This window comes from Hippocampus guttulatus, chromosome 14 (genome assembly GCF_054856545.1).
Source record: "Hippocampus guttulatus isolate MCC_2025c chromosome 14, RoL_Hgut_1.0, whole genome shotgun sequence".
Lineage (NCBI taxonomy): Eukaryota > Metazoa > Chordata > Actinopteri > Syngnathiformes > Syngnathidae > Hippocampus > Hippocampus guttulatus.
In genome coordinates this window covers 7,186,145-7,207,893 of record NC_141274.1, presented here as the reverse complement: position 1 = coordinate 7,207,893, position 21,749 = coordinate 7,186,145, and the positions used below count along the sequence as shown (strand labels likewise).

The 21,749-nt window shown below is 41.0% G+C and overlaps 1 protein-coding gene across 3 annotated transcripts; it reads left to right on the top strand.

Moving 5' to 3' along the window:
- Positions 1-1,529: 1,529 nt before the first annotated feature.
- Positions 1,530-21,500, top strand: adcyap1r1a (adenylate cyclase activating polypeptide 1a (pituitary) receptor type I). Of its 3 annotated transcripts, none has more exons than XM_086129533.1 (15): positions 1,530-1,669; positions 5,411-5,552; positions 9,132-9,228; positions 11,283-11,393; positions 11,470-11,570; positions 11,636-11,733; positions 11,973-12,105; positions 13,246-13,399; positions 14,048-14,108; positions 14,267-14,336; positions 14,456-14,547; positions 16,032-16,115; positions 17,247-17,376; positions 17,510-17,551; positions 17,766-21,500. In XM_086129533.1, the coding sequence occupies exons 2-15, from the start codon at positions 5,502-5,504 to the stop codon at positions 17,967-17,969; spliced, it is 1,428 nt and encodes a 475-aa protein (XP_085985659.1). In that variant the 5' UTR covers positions 1,530-1,669; positions 5,411-5,501; the 3' UTR covers positions 17,970-21,500. The 3 variants fall into 3 exon arrangements, with proteins under 3 accessions (XP_085985659.1, XP_085985658.1, XP_085985660.1); XM_086129532.1 differs by having other exon boundaries at positions 17,753-21,500; XM_086129534.1 differs by lacking the exon at positions 16,032-16,115.
- Positions 21,501-21,749: the final 249 nt, after the last annotated feature.

Sequence of the window (21,749 nt, the reverse complement as noted above, 5' to 3'; positions counted from 1 at the left end):
GTTGTGTGCGTGTGTATGCCTGTTTGTGTAGGTTATTGAGTAGATGTGTATTTGTATGTGTCCATATGTGTTCAAAATGGCAACCCATTTCCAACTATTAGCGTACACTAAATTAGCTTGTGCATCTAGAACATTAAAAACGACCCAAGTAACTTCACAAACTCGTTTTTAACAGCGCATTTGGGAAAATAAAAAAAACAAAACAGCACATGACATGACTTAACAGTCTGTATTAATACATAGAAACCTTGCCGCTGAAGGAGATCAAGCCTTTTTTTTTTGTTCCTCTGAGGTATGTGCATGTGCTTGTGGAGTGTTAAAATAAAAGCATGAATTTCAAAATAAGATTCCGTCTTTCAAACTAGAAATTGCCTGACAGGCAAAACCATGTCTATGTATGTTTGCATGTGTGAATGCATTCCCAAATGCAAGATACGTCAAATCCAATCAACTAGTCAAATGAATGGCGTTCTTCCACACCAAAGTCATCCTAACATGTCTCCTTAGTTTTGTGCGCTGCCAATAGTCAACCCCCCCACACCCCCTCGATTGACTGATTAGGATCTGTCCCAATATTTTTTTTGTCCATCTGACGTTTGCTCCGAGATGGATCCCGCTGTGATGGCGCCAGGCCCAGGTCGCTGTCCGTGGTGCTGAAGGTCGGTGAGCAACGGGGCTGAAGATCACTTTACCTCCAAGCGGTCAGGTTTGTATTCCGTTTGTGTGGTAATTGGGAGGGGGCGGGGGCAAGTGTAGGCGCGCACGTGCACCTGAAGACGAACAGGCGGTGGAGAGCGAGCACGAGGTGAGTCACGCACCCGCTCGGCAGTCTCGTGAATTGCGCCCAGCAGGGAAGCGAACCTACCGCCTGGCGGGGGCATCTGCAAAAGGTCAGCATGGCGCACAACACGCTTTTATGAATGGTTTCCCGTTTTTGTCTGCGTGTGCGTGTGCACGTGTGTCATACTTCAATTCATTCATGCATATATTTTTTTGAAAAACTCAAATTAAAAACTACCTTAATTGATATATTTGTATATAGCGGTAGTTGTGCGGCGTATTATGTTGCAAAGCATCGTGTCATTGTCGAGAAATAATTGTTTATGAACTACTTCATTAAAAAAGTAACGAGCCATCTGTTTAAAAGGTTTAATACTTTATAGTAATAAAGATGATTATTAATAATGACATTTATAGAAACGTGTTTATTAACTTCACCAGAATAAGAATAATATATATTTGTGGACTGTAACAATCGTTTAAAAATATTTATAAGGTGTAACGCAGTTCGTAGTGAGGGGACTAATTACATCATTATTGTTGAATGTATTTTTTTTGGACTGATTTATTGACATTTATTTGCTCCTCGAGTAACCGTTATCTCACTTTGTCGCCGTCTTCTCATTTCTCTGTGACGAGGTGCAAATCCCAAAGGAACAGACATGCCCCCCCCCCACCACCACCACCACCGCCTCCCTTCACCACCCCCTTCCTCCTCCTCTTCATCCTCCTCCTCTTCCTCACAGCAGCAGCAGCAGACAGGTCGTGCGGCAGCAGCATAAGAAGAAACGACGGGCTGACGCACCGGACAGCACCCTCGGCGTGCATATTTGGGGGAGGAAGGAGCCCCCCACACACACACACCCCTCGGGGAGAAGGCATGGCTTCGGTAAGTTCGCCTTGACATTTCTTTCAACCCCCCGTTGACGCGCCTTTACTTGCCTTGTCTGCGGGGCGGGGGTGGGTGGTGGGGGGCACAACGTTGAAGGACTTTCGATGAGCTTTTTGAATGGGAGTCAATGATGTGCAGAACTAAGGATGGATGCAGTGTGTGTGTGTGTGTGTGGAAGTGAGGAGTAACAATGGGTTCGGGGTGGACGATACGCTTAGGACGCATGTTGAGGGGATGCACTGCACGATTAACGCATTCATTTGGATTACCAACTTCATCTGAGACAGCACCCAACGGACTGGGGTTTTTTTGTGCAATGACTGTGGATGTATTGCCTATTAAATGCGCTCCCCAGATAGTCCATGTTATACTCTGTCTTTGAGTCAATCAATATATATACACACACACACAGACGTGCGCGTGCGCGCGCACACACACACACACACACACGAGCTCTTGTCTTCCCCCACAATTTGGATTGAAAATATATGAGTCACATGCCCCCCCCTCCCCTTAATTTGCGATGTCACGTGACCCTTTCCCTCCTTCCTACATGCTTCAATCTGCCATGTTGGCTTCCTCATTTCTTTGCAGCCTGTCACCTTCTTCCTCCTCTTCTTCCTCTTCGTCATGCTAATTTTTTTTTTTTTTCTTCTTCTTCTTATGTGGTGTCGTTGTGTTTGCACCGCCCGCTCCGCGCAGGAGGGTCCTTGTGAGTTACGACTCGCTGAAACATGCGAGAGAGATGCTCGCCGGCTAATTGGATTGGCCACGAGAGGCGAAGGGACATGAGGTGGAATTTGTCTGTGCGAGAATGAGCGCAGAGAGAGGAGGTGCGTGTCGCAGAGACGGCTCCAGGACATTTATTTATTTATTAATTTTGCTTCCCGGGGCTAAAATAAGGGTCGGAGGAAAACAATTTCTTCATGTTTGTTAGAATATCAAATAAAATGCTGGAGGGGCTTAACTGGGGCGACACAGATTTCTGACGGAGTGCGAGCGGGTGTGTCCTTGTCTTCCTATTTATGTGTGGGACAGCCTTTATAGTGGGGACAGTTGTCTGTTGCAACATTTTAGCAACAAAAAAAAAACACATGATTAACTAATTGACCATATTTGTGTGTGTGTGTTCATGTTTTTCTGTCCTTGCGTGGCACCAGCCTTGGCATGCAGTCATTATTGTGGGGACATTTTGTCAATGAAAATGCCAGGATGAGCTCCTTACCGCATTTGACTGTGTGTGGGTGTGTGAGTATGCTTGCGTGTGTGTGTGGGTGTGTGTGTGTGTGTGTGCATGGTGTTGTGAGCTCTTGTTGTTCTCTTGGGGTGGCACAACCTTTAATGACATTAGTGCCCGTGGGGACATTTTGACTAGCCCGCTCAACAGCAATGTCCAGATAAGCCACTTTTCACCGCCATTACACTGCGAGCGGGTACATATGTGTAAACTTGTACTGGCAAGTGTGTGTGTGTGTGTGTGCGCGCGCGCATACGTGCTCATGTGTGCTTGCAGTGATTCATTGCTGTTTCAGGAAGCTGTGTGGATGAGTAATTCAAGCAGGGTGGGAGTGGTGCTTTATTTTATTTATATTTTCAAATTTTTCCTCATTGCGAGCCTTTCAAATTTCACCCCCCCCCCCCATCCCACCACTAAGTTTTGCTCCTTTGTTTAATTTACAATGTCTTCTGGGTAAATATGATTAAATGGAGAAAGGGCGTAGGGTGTTTGCTCCATTGTTTGTGTTTTTATATGATGTAGTTTCAAATAAATCCCAAAAAACAAAAACAGATGAACTCATTGCGTTGGTATAAAAAGCACATGTTGTGTTCAAGGGTGGAAGCTGTGTGAGATATTTTGCAGCTTGTTTTCTTAAATAAAGCTAGACATCAATAATGCACGGTGCAGTTTCCATGGCAACAGCCCACCAATGATAATAAAACAACAATTACAAATGGTTGCAGCTTCTTTGACCTACACCATTTTTTTCACATGAATTTACATGCTATTGAATTATTCCGGGGAGGGGGGTTGTTAAATATTATATGATGGAACAGATTAATGTGCTCAAAAAATCCTGACAAAAAGGTGACTATTTTATTTATTATTTATGTTATTTTAAATTTATATATATATATATATATATATATATATATATATATATATATATATATAAATTTAAAAAAAAATATATATATACTGTATATATATATATATATATATATACGGTATATTATATATGTATATATATATATATATATATGTAGTCGGATGGTGACTAAGAGAGGCAAGGTAGTCCGCACTGAAGGGTTCTCACTCCCTGAAGGAACAATAGCAGACATTGAGGACAGCTACAAGTACCTCGGTATACCACAAGCCAATGGCAACCTCAAACTGGCAACAAGGAAAGCGGCTACGGCCAAATACCTCCAGTGAGTGAGGCAAGTCCTAAGAAGCCAGCTCAATGGCAAGAATAAGACCCGGGCAATAAACAGCTATGCCCTGCCAGTGATCAGATACCCTGCAGGAATAATAAGGTGGCCAAAGGAAGAGATTCAGACCACGGACGTTAAGACCCGAAAGCTCCTAACCATGCACGGAGGGTTCCATCCCAAATCCAGCACCCTGAGACTGTACGCAAGCCGAAAGGAAGGAGGCCGGGGACTAGTGAGTGTGAGAGCCACTGTCCAGGATGAAACATCCAAGCTCCATGAATACATCAAAGAGAAGGCTCCAACGGATGACGTACTCAGAGAATGTCTCAGACAATGGGGAACAGAAGATGAGGCGCCGGAAGAGGGACCATCATGGGAGGACAAGCCCCTACACGGGATGTACCACCGGACCATAACTGAAGTGGCCGATCTCAAGAAGTCCTATCAGTGGCTAGAGAGGAATGGCCTGAAGGACAGCACAGAGGCACTCATCCTGGCTGCTCAGGAGCAGGCCCTGAGCACCAGAGCCAATGAGGCCCAGATATACCACACCAGACAAGACCCAAGGTGTAGGTTGTGCAGGGTGTAAGATGCTGGCAGGGAAAGCCTACATGGAACGCCATAACCAGGTGGCTGGCATAGTCTACCGAAACATCTGTGCAGAGTATGGACTGGAAACCCCAAGGTCAAAATGGGAAACACCTCCGAAGGTGGTGGAGAATGACAGAGCGAAGATCCTGTGGGACTTCCAGATCCAGACTGACAAGATGGTAATGGCGAACCAACCAGATATCGTGATCATAGATAAAGGGCAGAGGAAAGCCGTTGTAGTGGATGTAGCGGTCCCAAGTGATGGAAACATCAGAAAGAAGGAACACAAGAAACTCGAGAAATACCAAGGGCTCAGAGAGGAGCTGGAGAGAGCCTGGAAGGTAAAGGTGACAGTCGTGCCTGTGGTGGTCGGAGCACTCGGGGCAGTGACCCCCAAACTAGATGAGTGGTTGCAACAGATCCCGGGAACAACATCGGACATCTCAGTCCAGAAATGTGCAGTGCTGGGAACAGCAAGGATACTGCGCAGAACCCTCAAGCTTCCTGGCCTCTGGTAGAGGACCCGAGCTGAATGAGGGACGGACACCACCCGAGGGGGGTGAGACGAGGATTTTTTTTTAAAATAACAGGTATGCAGTTGATTCAATGATGAGTTACAATTAATGTTCTTCGTGTCCTGTTTTGGGTGCACACAATCAGTTCAAATTCGCCATGATTAGTTCTCATGTCCTCTTTGATGCGCTATTGTTGCAGGGGCCTTGATGCTAAACTATGCTGTGAGAGAGAGCGGGGCATCGTAGCCTACACACACGAACGCGCACGCAAACTCAGCAGAAGCCCTTCGATGGAGACAATGAGAGACTTGGTCCTGACTGTGATCATCCTTTTGCCTCTGGTGAGTATCGTCACGCTGATTTTGTGTGTGTGTGTGTGTGTGTGTGTGTGTGTGTGTGTGTGTGTGTGTGTGTGTGTGTGTGTGTGTGTGTGTGTGTGTGTGTGTGTGTGTGTGTGTGTGTGTGTGTGTGTGTGTCATCGGTCATCCCGGACAGCGTCAAACCATATTGGTTAACTTAAGTGCAACTTCAAGACGGAACCTGCATTCCTCACCATAACTGAGTGCAATCAGTGAATGAGCAACAACTGAGCTCTTTAATTTATTTATTTTTTCTGATTAGTGCTATTTTAATTCAGTGAAAGGCTTGGTGAAATCAGGGCCCCGTTTGTGGAGCCAAATATGGTTCCTCAAATATACAGCCGAGTTTGTTTTGAATGCAAAACATAGAACGTTTTTTGATTGGTTTGCTCAGAATCACGTTTCGACAACCTCAAAGGGAGGCGCGCGAGCTTCCATTCAAGGAACCAAATGTGATACAATCTAGCGTTTTCTACCTTGATATTTAAGAAATTGGTCTGAGAAACATCAGTGTACGCATTTGAAAAGCCACACGCAGCAAACTAGCATGGCTCTACTTGACTCCCTTGTGAGGTCTGTCTTCCCTTATGCATTTAATTACATATTTTATGAAACTAAACATAGTTCGGGCGCCACGGTGGTCGACTGACTGACACATCCGCCTCATAGTGCAACGCTGCAAGGTTCAAATCCGTCTTTGGCCTTCCCGTGTGGAGTTTGCATGTTCTTTCTGTGCCTCTGTGGGTTTTCTCAGGGTACTCCAGTTTCCTCCCACATGCCAAAAACATGCATGGCATGTTCCACGTAAGGAACCAAATAGTTTTTTTTTTTTTAATAGAAAGCTAAGTTGGGTGCAATTCATGGATACGATGTATTCAGAATGATTTTTTCCAGTAATTCATGTTTTATTAGCCGTATGTAATTAATTCACAGTCTCACCCTGCCACCATAACCCCCCTTGAACTCCACAAGTGTCCTTCAAGCTGACATCTTTAAACGCAGCATCCACCATGCTCTCCGGCTAACCTTGGCCTCCCGTTGTCATGTACCGAGCGTGTGTCAAACGCCGCTGCTGCCACCACCCGGGTCAGCAGCGGCTGAGGTGAGGGGCCAGTGTGGCAGCGGACTGCCACGACAAATGGCGCTTTTATTATCCGTGCTACATATGGGGCTGCCAGAGTGCCGGCCCGATGTTAACTGAGCCTTGAAACTAGCGTTGGAGGTCTGCTGGCGTGACCTTTCATACTGGGCGTCTATTTTGGGAGGTGCTTAACTTTAGAAAATATATGCTAATGTGGCCCCGCAGCACCATTTTGTTGTGGTTCCTTTTTTTGGGTTGATACGTATGTAATTGTTTATCTATCTATCTATGCATATACGCATCCTCTCTCTCTCTCTCTCTCTCTCGGGGATGCTTCTGCTGTGCTGCTGCCTAGCAACAATGGATCTATACTCCCTCGAAGGCGAAGCCCGTGTCGTTTTGTTTATGAAAAACAGCACATCGATAAGCGCAATCATTAATCACAAAAAGAAGGAGGCACTGGTGTTCTCACAGTCCGTCACTTTCAGTCTCTCCGAGCCCGAGAGGTGCCCGAGGTTAATTCATATTAAAAAAGTGATGAGTCAGCTAAAAAGACATGCTCCGGCCGTCACTTCATACAGAGTGATGCCTAGAGAGAGAGAGAGAGACAGAGTCTTTTGGAAATAGAAAGGACACATCATGAGTCTAAATTGAGTCTCTTTGCTTTCTGTTGCATTTGGCAGGTTGGAGCGGAAAGCGAGCTGATTGCGCTGATTACTATGTGATGTTTGATTGAAATGAGCCGTAAAATCTTGTTTTTTTCTTAATGACGGGGCATCACCAGTTTGGAATCTGGTGCAAAATATTGGAGACCGCTTTTCTTTGGATGTCTATTTTCATACCTGTATGTCCAAATTAGGTCACATTTTCAAGTTAGCTAACGTTTTATACTTTATTGCGGTGCCTTGCGGCTTGTTTTGTCAACGGTGCTAGTGCACAGGATCCCGTTGGAATTGTATAAAGTGCCTCCCGCTCCCGCTTTATTGTCTTTAATTATTCGCCCTCCTGCTATATTTTTCAGCAATCATTTTGAGCCGGGAAACACCATGAAACGGAAAAAAAAATCGCTAACTGAAAATACTTAAGTCAATGAAAGGCTCTCAAACCCAGTATATTTACAATGATGAAATAAAAAGTAAATATTTGAATGAACCGCTTGAATCTTTTCTTCATTTTTTTAACCGCTTGAATGTTTTCTTTTTAGGAAATGTAACATCAATAAATTAGTTTTACAGAATTAGTTTTAAAAACTGCTTTCGGTCGCGGAAAATACCGTATTGGCCCGAATATAAGACGGTGTTTTTTTGCATTGAAATAAGACTGAATAAGTGGGGGTCGTCTTATATTCGGGGTCTAAACATTATACCCATTCACGACACTAGATGGCGCCAGATACCATTGAAGCGAATGCTGAACTTAACTCCCTAGGCCAAAGCGAACCCTTGTCACGAAGAATAAAAATAAAAATAGCGGTAGCACGAAGAAGAAAAATAAAAAATAGCGGAAAGAAAGAAAAGAGAAGAAAATAGTAGAAGAGACAACAGAAAATGGAGACATGTAGCAACAATCTGGAGAAAAGTGGGTCAAAGATCGGCCAGGTTAACCGGCAGTTGAGGAGAAGTTATGATGTAATTTACATTTCAAAAACCAGAAGCCATACAGTTACGAATGTGATTGCAATCTTCAGATATTAAGATTTGAATGAGGCAAAATAACATGCTTTTTCTCTCAAATATATTGTTGTAATCATTTTTTTTTTCAGATGTACTGTAATTATTTTCTGTATAAAAATTAATTTGGTGTTCAAAAAGTCATTTTTCAAACTTGAGTCTTGAAAAAGAGGGGGTCGTCTTATAATCAGGGCCGTCTTATATTCGGGCCAATACGGTACGTCATAAAGTGTACAGTGAATGTCGTTTAGCGTAATTAGTTTTTGTAACCCAGCCTCCGTTATTTCCTGAAAAATAGTCACCTATTTGCTTGTTTTTATGCTCAGGTCAAAAAATTAGGCTATTGCTCTTGCACCATCTGGTGGCTTTTTGGTCTCAAGGAAACAATTTTAAGCGAATTGAAGTGTTTAATTTCGACAGAAGTAGTCTTTAGCCGCCACCGTGTGTCATCCATGGACAATTACCAACCCTTTTAAGAGACGGGTTAGTTATTCGCGGAATTTATTTAGACCTTTAGAAAAACACATGGCAAGCTATGTTAGCTTTGACATAGGCGACCAAAAAACATCACAGTATCGACAAGGTGACACTCTGACTTCCTTTGCCAGCAGCAAACTACTGAATAGACAGCGCCACTCCCTCCATTTTACCTTCGGTGCGTATCGACGACACACAACATGATTTCATCAGTGGCATCGCTACGCCTTCGCCGAGCTTTTGATCCAATTTCCTATCTACCTACCTCCCTCGTGTTAGAATATGTTGATGCCGTGTTTTCCTGATGTGATGTTTATGCGTAATTTCATTCAGGTGGCGTCAGAATCGGAGCACTGCATCATTCAGCGAGAGCATGACAAATGCATGGAGCGGATGGACATGCACGACCCCAACGACGACTTGGACATGGGTGAGTTAGTCTGCGTTATCAGCTTGAAATAAGAAATGCCACGCCTCGAATCAATTCTCTTTTTTCCCTTGTGCTAAAAACAAACATTTTTCCACACTACATAATATGATATTGCCCTTACCAATACTATACAGTAGAATCATATGTGTGACTTTCAAAGAATATTTTGTATTTGAATGTTTAAGTTTGTCACAGTATTTCCATCTATTTGGAAAAATAGATGCCTGGCATCCAATAAATGTTTCCTCCCCCTCAGTTAACAAATACCATACAATATGGTATGGCACTAAATAACAACATATGTGATTATTATTTTCATTTATTGTCCATGCTAATGGTAACACTCCCCAAATCTGCAATTACTGGAATATTTACGCTTACTTTCGGCACCTAACCAGTTGGGCGGCAATTGATAAGACTACCCCTTCTTTTAAAAATTGCAAATAAAGGCCTCTGGCTTTTGGACACTTCATTCCTCTGCAAAAATACAATTTACAATGTTTTTTTATTTTGATTTTTTTTACTGAATCCTAGTGCAGCCCGCTGAGCCAGCTAACTAATTGGCCCTAAATTAAGATTGTTTGATATTATTAAAAAAAAAATCTCAACTAAAGGCCTCCACCTATCTGCTTTTTTTTTTTTGTAATATCTGGGATATTTTATAAAGTTCTTGCGGTCTTCTTGTTTCCTTTATGTTAATTTTATTGCAGCCTTTTTAGGCATCGAACTATTGGGTCTAAATTAACCGAATGTATGATAACTCCTTTTTTTCTCCATCATAATCCTTTTTGTTTTCTTTCATTTCACTTGACATCATTTTGAACACACCTGTAATGTTGTTGAACCCTTTCAGAGACATTGATGACTACAGTGGACAACAGCTTATCACGTTATCAGGTTGCAGGGCGCATGAAAGGGTTAATATGATCCTAAATGTCCGAAGGACTCCCCCATGAACACATGAGACCTTTGTGAGAACATGTTGTGTTTTCTACTCTATATTACTTCATAAAAATCATTGACTTCTACTTCAAATATGGTTGGGTTGCAGTAAGTGTGTGGAGTGGACGTTGCACCTTTCCTGCAGCGTAGCCAGTGATGATGCAGCGCTTCGTCGGCAACACCGTGTGCCTCATTTGACTCAGATTTGCCCTTTCAAAGTAATTGGCTTCCTGTCCGGCTCACCACACACAAGCCAAACACATTAAGGAGAAGAGAAAGGTCTACAAACACACACTTGCGCATGTCCACGCTACATACGCCGTGTTGGAGGAAACTGTCATGAGAAAAATGCATGCAAGTCAACACTCACACACACACGCGCGCGCTTGCATATGCGCACTTGCTTATGCGCACTTGCACACGCCTCTGCATTACTATAAAACCGCTGGAGCATGAACGATGGTGAACATCTGGAGGGAAGAAATGCTCGGAGGTGCTGAAGGTGAAAGAGGTGGAAGGAGAAGAATAAGAAGAAAGGCAATGAAAACAAAGTATTTATTGTCAGGATATGCCTTGGGACAAATGTATTCTTTTGTGCACCCTGTAAGCTGGTAACTTCGTAAGCTGTCCGCTGTAGTAACCACTGTCCCTGAAAGGGTTAATGAATTGAAACTGATTTTCGTGAGGCAGGGCTAAATTTACTTCATCCAAAATAATGACAATTAACCGGAAATGTAAATTATCGAAGCATTTTTTTGAGGAATTTTAGACCGCTCAGAAATGACAGAAATGACTAAAAGAAAGCATGCTTGTGCCTCCAAGAAATAGCCTGAAACTCGGAGCTAAACTTTTTCACATTTCAAAACACAAGCCACAACAAAACATGGCTTCTTTTGTCAAATATGGGCAGTAACGCTCATTCCCCTCACCCACTCCATTCACGACTCTTTGTCGGAACTAACTCCGCCCTACAGTATGTACAATAAATGATGGACATACTGTAAACACATTGATGCGCGAACTCTTCCAGCCTTGGGAACCTGGCTATGTTCACTTTCCCATCGCTGCATGCGTATCCCATTCACTAGCCTCACACATATTCGCCCCCACAGCGTGCCCTTGGATGTGGGACAACCTGACCTGCTGGCAGGCGGCCGACGTGGGCGAGGTGGTGGTGGTCAACTGCCCCGAGTTTTTCCACGACCTGATGGGCCCGGAGGACGGTGAGCCAAAAGACTCTTCGCGAGATTTCCAATCCCCAGGAGAGATTTTCTTCTCATGTGAATGCTTTCCATGCAGAGATGGGGCGGGTGAGTCGCAACTGCACGGAGGAAGGCTGGTCCGAACCGTACCCTCACTACCTGGACGTGTGCATCTTCTACGACAACGCCACTAAACCGGTGAGGTTTTCATACGCACTTGCACGTGCTCATGTCAATGTCACACACCCTATGTCCTCTTCTAGGACATGTACTATGCTTCAGTCAAGGCCCTGTACACGGTTGGCTACAGCACATCCCTGGTGTCTCTCACCACTGCCATGGTCATCCTCTGCAGGTTCAGGTGAGCATGAGAATTGAGAGGATTAGGGCCCGAACGATGGGTTTTTTTTTCGTTTGTTTTTTTTTTTTGCACAGGTTTATTGCATCTAATGGAAGGGCCTTTCTTTTCCAATTGGTCTACCTGTCATGATGCATCAGTGCTATAGATAGATGATCAAAGATACATAAGTTATACTCAAATAAATAAATAGAAATAGGGACGGTTGCATTATTTTGGGGATGTATCTCCTTCCCATTTAGGAAGCTCCACTGCACCAGAAACTTCATCCACATGAACCTGTTCGTGTCGTTCATGCTGAGAGCCATCTCGGTCTTCATCAAGGACGGCGTGCTGTATGCGCAGGAGGACAGCGACCACTGCTTTGTGCATACGGTTAGTCAGATTACGATTTGCACCCTGAAGTCTTCTTTGAGCCTGTCTCTACTCAAACGTGAATATTTTGGATATCTATTATGTTAGTTTGTGTGTGTGTGTGTGTGTGTATATGTATATATACTGTGTATTTTTATATATATACAGTAAATATGGATGATGTTTTACATGTGTGTTATTTACATTGTCATGTACAGTATTTCTTTAAATATACGGTCATTCTATTTTTATCTGATTTTAGTTGTATTTATAATAATAATAATTTACTTTTATATTATTGTTGCTGTCCAATCATGTAATTTTTTTGCATTATTTATCTATTATGTAATTATTCGTTTTTGTCATATACTATATTGGTTATGTATTTGGTATATTTTGTGCATAAAGCCCTCCACTGCCACCTGCTGGTTACAAATAAAAACACAATCACGACAAACAAGTATCAGATTCAATGCCTTGAACGTCTCTTACTTGTCATCTTATCTAATTAAAAAACAAACAATTATTGCCATTAGCAATGCAAAACAAGATCTTTTGTCCGGCAGCAATACGTCGCCCGCTCAAAGCAACCACGATGAATGGAGCTAATTGGCGATGCTAATGGCCATATTGCTGTTCGCCTCAAATTAACATAGCCACAATGGTTACCTGACAACAGCCCATTACATTGTTGTGTTTTATTTTATAATTAGCAGGTAATTAACAGTCATGAAGCGCCAGTATAATGATACCTTTCTTATTTATGTGTAGAGTAAATCATTTTCACCACCTTTTTTTGCGAAATAGCTGGCAGACATGAAATGATTTTAACGTGGGGCACCTTGTGTTCAGTTTGACTTAAAGCTACCAAAATAAATGTTTGTTGTTGTATTAAATTCAAAAGAAACAGTACTTCTTTAAAACACGACATTTTTAAAAGCGGTTTATTTTCTTCTTAACTGTTATTTTAAGCAAGAACCTCATGTTACATACAAGCTGCCACTCGAGATATCCGACAGTAATTTGTCTATAGGTTTCTACTGTGCATATTTTAGATTACTTGTCGCAGAATTTCAGAATATATTTCGGCCGTTTTATTTTATTTTTTAAGCAAAGCAGGTGGATTGGCATCTTTACTGTTGTTGATGTGTGCTCATGCAGGTGGCGTGCAAAGCGGTGATGGTTTTCTTCCACTACTGCGTCATGTCCAATTACTTCTGGCTTTTCATCGAAGGTCTCTACCTCTTCACTCTGCTGGTGGAGACATTTTTTCCCGAGAGACGATATTTCTACTGGTACACCATCGTCGGATGGGGTAAATATTTTCATATCTTTCTTTGAATTAAGATTAAACTAGAATTTTTTTTTGGAGGGGGTAAATGGAACGCAGATCACAATAATATTTTGATCACATTGATATGGACGTAGTCGTATGTGGAAAAAATATTTATAGACAGAACGTGCTGTATTTTTTGCTGTTTTTGTGTATATTATATATATTTCCTTTTTCGTTCAAAACGTTCTGTAACTCTATTTAGCAAACGCATATTTTAAACAGAAATTGTGATATCAGATGATTTTATATTCATCACTGGATGTGATTTACATATTAATATTTATATGTATTAAAAGTAAAAAGATCATGCAACATTTATTCCAAGACGTTAATCCAGAAAAAGCAGGTTTTATTAGAGTGAAGTCGTATTTATAACAGTACTTCAGATCTCCTCATTCAATTTTCACAAAAAAATCGACTTTTTTTTCTCTTCTCTGTTTTAATCGTAATTTATCAACATTCGCACTAGATGGAGCCACTACATAATCTATAATACATAATACTAAAAGGTTTAATGTGTCCCATTAAGGGGTTGTCACTGCAAGTTATCAATACGTCATAAACAAGGGCTTACTATTATTTTAATTTCATCTTATTTTTACTATAATGTCTGTTTTGTTTCAATAGGAACCCCCACCATTTGTGTGACCGTCTGGGCCGTGCTGAGGCTCCATTTTCACGACACCGGGTAAGCTCTTGATCCTGCATTTTTATCTACCATGCAGAATAAATAGTGGTCGTTCATCACTGTGTGCAAATGGCATACTTACAGTTCCCCAACGACTCTGTCGGCTTTCGGAATGTGCGTGTAAAATTGTAGACTATTTCGTCCTCTTCTTCCTCTAGATGCTGGGATACAAATGAACACACTGCTCTCTGGTGGGTTATCAAAGGACCTGTAGTGGCCTCCATTATGGTATGAAGGAAGCTCCTCATGTTCCACATGCCCTCACCATGTCAGGCCCGCCTGAAGACGTCACGTAATAACAAGACGTGTTTGTTGTCTTTTTTTTTTTTTTTTGTGGCTCTTTTTAGATCAATTTTGTTCTCTTTGTGGGAATCATCATCATCCTGGTGCAGAAGCTGCAGTCCCCTGACATCGGAGGCAATGAATCCAGCATTTACCTGTAAGTAAAAGCTTCGGGCGAAGTTACCATCATCAAAGGGGATACAGTTTTAGGCAAATAGGATAGTTGCCTATTTCATACTTTGGACATTTTCAGGATTAAAAAAACAAAAACAAAAAAAACAACAAAATCAATAAACGAGTCCAGTAACCTTGCTTCAATGACTGTGAATCTACACAGACATAAAGAAAAAAAAAGCACACACACACACAATTTTTTACCAAGAGTGTTGATTGCAGGCCAAATGTAGACAAAGAAGCATTCATGCACACAATTATGCGTCTTCAATGACCCCAGCGTGCATGTCTTTGGAATGTGAGAGGAAGCCTCCAAAATTTGAGGCACTAAACATGAGGCCATCGTGCTTTGCATGACATGAATTGACAAGCATAATTCAGCGCCTTGGCAAACAATTAAACTTTATTTGCTGTTAATCAGAGCCACTTCAAATGACATCAGTTGAAATGTGATTGGCTCATTTGGAACATGGCCACATCCCCACTTATAAGAGCATGTGCACATTTCTGCAACCACAATATCTGTGTTGTTTATTTTTACTTCCTTTCTCAAAATGTTTTTTTTTCAGGTGACTTGTACAGATTTTAGGTAACATTAATGGTTTGAAATGGTTTATTTTCTAAAACCAGTATTTGAACAGGGGTGTGGAGACTTTTTATAATGTACTGAATTGTGACATCGGCATGTTACAGACACCTGAAATGTGTTTTACCTTGTGGGAGAACAAAAAAACAAAACATAGTACCGCATATCAGTTTAACTCCTTTTTTTGTTTTCATAAGTGTGTTATAATCAGACTTAAAAAGTTAAATAAATAAATCTACGACAAAAAAGAAATTAAAAGAAAAAAATGAAAAAGCTGACAAACAAAGCACTCATACAGTCTCGTGCAGAGATGAGCAACTGGCGGCCTGAATCAGCAGGTGCCGAACTGTGAATATGCAGGAGTCAACTATACTTTTAAGTTACAATATCACCAATCACCACTAGATGGCAGACATGTCTTAGTTGCACTACCACTGGGTCTGATACTGCCACATGTATGAACTGAGTTCATGCATTTAATGTTGGTTTCTTGTGCAGCAGTTTTGTGCCCACCTTGAATTATCATTTTTATGCAAGAGAGCACAAAAAAAAAAACACCCAAAAAAACAGATGGTGGTTATTTTGTTGTTTGATTGAAACCTCATTGTTCTTGGGCTCGGATACATGCATTGAAAAAATATATTGTGAAAAATGAAATAGCTGTATTTTACATGTACGCACAGATTTTGTCCATCTCTAAAACAGCATTTTTGTCATACGTCTGTTCAGGGAAATGCGCGGTCCGTACGTGCAGGAGTTTGCACAAAGTATCTTTCTGCAAATAAAATGCACAGAGCGTGTGTATGTGTCTGCGTGATCATGAGCGTGTCCTTAAAGACGTTGTCTTTGTTGTGCTGTTGTGTTGTCTTTGTGCTGTGTAGCAGCTGTGCTCAGAAATGCTTCAGTGAGCCCTCACAGGCTGTTCAGCATTCGTGCAGGATGTCAGAGTTGTCCGCCATCACACTGTAAGTGTGTGTTTTGTCGCAGCGTGTGTGCGTGTGTCTGCATGATATACTTTACAGAACCCAAGGGGCCTCGTCGAATTTATTACATACACGCTCACGTCGTGTGGGTCGCCTTAGCCATGACATTGTGCTTCTTTTACCTGGGATCGCTTGGCATTTAAATGACACTTAGACTGCAACCTTTCGGTCTCGGCCCACGTTAAAAAGCAAATCCTAACCTGCAAGTTAAAGAGCAGCTGAAACAACGGCAAACACGCTGATGTGTGCTCACGAGAATGGAGTAGGGAGTCATTCTTTATTTTCATAAAATAAAGGCATTTACCAATTTATGTTCATATCATTTTTAATGGGATTTCAAAATTATCCTCATGAGGGTCGCGCACGTGCTTGGAGCCCCTCGCAGCCATCTTCGGGCAGTAGGCGGGGTGTTATAATTTCTATAAAATAAAATAAAATATATATGTATACTGTATATAGATATGTAATTTTTTTAACATTCAATTAATTCCATAACATTTATTCATGCATCCATTAATGCATCAGATAAAGGATGCTTTTATGTATTTACATTAATGTATCTATTTTACAAGCTTGTCTTTTCGTCAAAAAGTTGGATGTATCATTTTTGACCGAATTATAATGTACTTGTTTTTACAACAATCAATTATTATTTTTTTATTTTATGACTTATCCCGGCAATCCAAAAGCAAGTCATTTCCTGACAAATTCCTGCAATATTTTTATTTTATTTATTTAAATTATTTTTGGTCTGGATTCCTGCCGGTATTTAAGAACTGCTTTCAATGTGTGTGTTTGTGTCATCCTGTATTTTCTTTTGTGTGTCTACCATCATGTCCTGTGTTTGCATTATTTGTTGCATTTTTATGTTGTCCAACAGCTTCAACGTGACCACACACACACACACACACACACACACACACATACACGGCCTCATATTACTGATAATGAAATCCTGTGTTCGTTATTGTGGTTGTACAAGTGCACTAAGTGGCACCGAGATACGTTTTTCAATATACTGATCCTGTGTGTGTGTGTGTGTGTGCGTGTGTGTGTGTGTGTGTGTGTGTGTGTGTGTGTGTGTGTGTGTGTGTGTGTGTGTGTGTTTCGCAGACGTCTTGCGCGTTCCACCCTCCTGCTCATCCCGCTGTTTGGAATTCACTACACCGTCTTTGCCTTCTCCCCCGAGGACGTCAGCAAGCGGGAGCGGCTGGTCTTCGAGCTGGGCCTCGGCTCCTTCCAGGTAAACGCAGCATTTAAAACGTTAAGATGACACATGTCATGACATCAGTCAAACTGGGTCGGTCATATTTTGTGTTTGAGAAAAAAAAACAAAAACAACCCGATCCTAAACTTCTCTGTTTGCTCCCATGCAGGGCTTTGTGGTCGCCGTCCTTTACTGCTTCCTCAACGGGGAGGTAAGCTGTGCTAACTGCCTTTACGTCCTTTCAATAAAACATATGCTTGTCAAAATATGCTGGGACTCAAGAATCATACACTCTTCACACCGAACGGGATAAACGGTGTTGAAAACAAATGAATGGATGGACGGATGAACTTTTGACCTTGCTAAAAGTTGAGTCGATACCTAAAGTACATGTAAAAATGACGTTGTGAAGTTTCTCCCTGAAGGTGCAGTCCGAGATCAAGAGGAAATGGCGCAGCTGGACGGTGAACCGATACTTTGCTGTGGACCTGAAGCAGCAGAGGCACCCGTCGCTGGCCAGCAGCGGTGTGAACGGCGGGACGCAGCTTTCCATCCTGAGCAAGAGCAGCTCTCAGATCCGCATGTCCAGCCCGCTGGCGGAGAGCGCCAACATCAGCCTGCCTACATGAGCGCGTGATCACGTGACCTCGCCATCACCCGCCGCCGCCGCCAGCCAGCCGTCTTGAATGAATCCACACCAGGCGGAAGAGACCAAAGCGGCCCCCTGGCTCATGAGTACTTTTCATTTTCAGTTCCTCTCAATGGTGCACTTGGGTTTTAATTCAAATCAATCAAAGGAGGCATTCTCATAGTTTACTCTACCCCCCACCCTCTTTTTTTTTTTTTTTTTTTACATTTTAATCTAATTTAATTGATTCCGATGGTCAAAAATGTGTACAATGACTATCAAAGTGCCATAGAAGTCCAAAGTTAAAAAAAAAAAAAACCTTTGCCTTGCTTATGACCCTGACCTCAACTCTTACTCCAACCCTAACAAAATGCCGGAACCCAACGAACCTATTAATCCCAATAGAAATCTTACCTTACCTAAACATGAAGCCTAAACCCGACCCCTAAAATCCTCATTGTTTAAGTGTTATACTATATTTGACTTTTTTACAGTCAGCCGTAAGTACTAAGTATGTCAAAAGAACAAAAAAAAATGACCCAAAAACGAATTGTGGACTTTGTAAATATTTTGAGAGTAGACAAGTATATCTGTTTTATGATTGCGTTTGCATAACTATTGTAATCCAATGTCCACCCCCCCCCCCCCCCAAAAAAAAGAACTGGAGTCCTAACCTGTAGATCTCATCCCATATTTAACTCAATATGAGGGACTATTCAAGTAGACTTAGTGCCAAAATGAATGACTTTTCTATGAATTCTTCGACGTCTACAGTGCAATAGAGCAGTGCCATGACTTTTTATTGACTTCATCTGCAGCTTTACACACGTCGTACAAGGATATCAAGCTCCCCTTTCACCCCTCGCCCACTGTCGTGTGCGTCTACAAAAAGTGCCTCGTCCCTCACTCGTCTTTATTTATTTATTTACAATGTACATTGAAAAAAAGCCATTTCCTGCATTGAATGTACAGTGTTGTGCTTTACTCTGCATGTTGCTATGAAGTTTTTATTGATTTATTTGTTTATTTTTGTCTTGGTGAATCATTTTTTTTCTTTTTAAGGTCCATTTTCACATAAACAATATTTTAAATATTAGTGTAACATTTACAAAAAAAAATACATATTGACTACTATACATCATGCTTTATCATTTTCAATTCATTTTACTTATTCATACATACATGTACTGTATTTTATATATATATACAGTATATATATATACTGTATATACTGTATATATATATATATACACACATATATAAAATGTGTGTGTGTGTGTGTGCGCGCATGTGTGTTTCAGCACCACTTACGCATTTGAAACCACCGTGGTAATCCCTCTGCATCATCTTCATTCACCCTCTCCGATTACAATGTCACCCCAGAAAACTATTGTAGTATTAGATCACTATTATTACATTTATGATACATCATATCATATGCAGTGGAATCTCCAATTTCAGAACATATTATCCCCCATAGGAAATCATGTCAAAAAAATTCATCCGCGCACCTAAATTCGTACAGTCAAAAGTAACATTTTCTCAACTGTCAAAAGTGTAAAAAAAGAAGAAAGAAAAAAAGAACCTTTTTACAGTTTGAAGACGTCTTACAAACATGTAATGGCGTGGCGCTTTTCTTACACACTCAACTGTATTTATAGAGCACTTTCAAACAGCCATCGCTGCATACACAGTGCTGTATATGGAGCAATTAACATATACAACAAACACACGGTTCTTGCTGGAATTAATACATGGATGTTTACAGTAGATGAGCTGAAGTCTCATTGGATTTGCTGCGATCTCACGTGATGTGACACGTAATGTTTTCAGTGGTTTTCTTGAATGTCCGAACCGTGCCACAATTTTCGTCTTATTGTCATTATTTTGTGTGTGTGTGGGGGGGGGGGGGGGGGGGTTGCTGCTGCTTACGTGCATTATCACCAGCTGTCATTCTGAGTCTGAATGCAGCTCAGATAGTAACGACCATGTCTCAAAGCTGTTAGCCGTATGTGTGTGCTGTATCTGTGCCCATTACAAGGGGTCAGTCATGTTTCTTTTACATTTTTATTAGTTGGGGGCGGGACAACGTCGGAAACACGGGGCACAAGTTCGTAGAAACTCAACTCAACTTTATTTATACAGCGAGCGATCCTTCATTTGCACAAACGAGGTCACATTATGCCTAGCTAGGCGCTAGCTAATGTTCTAGTTCGTGAGCTGCCAAAAATGACAAATGCGATTATATATATGTGAACTAAAATGTGAAATAAAATCAAATTGTCAGATGTAACCAGAAGTAATTGTACTGAGCTGATTTATTTATTTTTCCCTACATTTTCATCGAAATCATATACTTTATAAATGTTTTTTCCATGACTTTTGATCTATTTATTTAATTTTGGCACACAAAAATTGCTCTTATCACGATGCATGAATGGTACATTATATAAATATAAAGACAATTTTACAAATGAATAAATAAAAATAGGCTTAAAAACATTAGAAATAGTTTACATGAAATTAAATGAAATTTCAAGATAACGGCCTTATGTACAAGGATTTTCAACAAAACAACAACAAAAACGACTTAATATTGTGATTTTCCCGTGCCTTCTGTGAGGTCAGAGTATTTCCTTTTCCAAAAACAAACTGTGAACTTTTTTGAGTCCTCCAAGCACTTTTTTCTTTCTCATTTAGCTTCACATTGTGTGACATTGAGCTTGATATCTCCAGCTTCGGCTGAGCGCACGTGGGCTCTTTTCGTGTATATGTGTCAAAGAAAAGAAGGCAAAAGGCCATAGTTGGACAGTTCAGGGAATTTACAACCGCTTGTTGAGCGACAGGTGACAAGCTAGTGCTTCGGCTTGTTAGCTTCGCTTAGCACCACTTTTTTCCCGCAAAAACAATATGTCGAGCTATCACTTTGTTTAAAACCTTTTACAAGCACCTCAAAAGCTACTGAGCTAATTTTTGGGTAAATTAGCACAAACGGAGCTAGGCTAGACTATGCCGAGTTCAGCGGGCACTTAGATGGGAAAAGCAATTGAGAACATTTTTCAACTGAATATTAAAAGTGTCTGAAGTATTTTTGTGTGTGTTTTACAAACGGTGAGTTTTAGTTTATTGCCAATGCATTTTTGAATGTACAGTTGTCGCTCAGCTGCTCTTCTCTGATGCTTGCTATGAATCTACATGGTGTTTTATCATATATATATATATATATACACAGTATATATATAGTATTATTGTGTATTTCATTTTCAGATTTTTTTTACCTATTGACTGAGTCCTGCAGTGTTACCACTGCATTTTAAACGCTTGAGTTAGCAAGCGTGTGATAGTAAAATGAATGCTAGTGTCTGTAGTGACATGCATACAAGAAAAGTAAATGTACTGTATATATGGAGAAAAAAAAGCGATATTTGTTCATCCAGCTTCCCGTGTCGTAAAAAAAGTGGGGTCCAAAATTCACATCCATGTTGTGTACATTTGATGGCTCAATAAATATGTGCAAAATTGTCATACCTGATTGGTAGCTGTTGGTTACACGTTTATTTTATTGCAGTTGTATTATTTTTTTTGTTACTTTAAATTTAAAAATGTAGTAATAAGTCTACTTTATGGAGTGTATTTGTTTTTAAAAAGTTAAAACATTTTTGAACGTTGAGAGAGCACCCTTTTTGCTCTTTGGCTTTACTTATCTTTTGCTCGAATATGATTGAAATTACAGAAATTGAAATCGCTGGATTATCCTGCAATATGTTGTATCATCTATCCA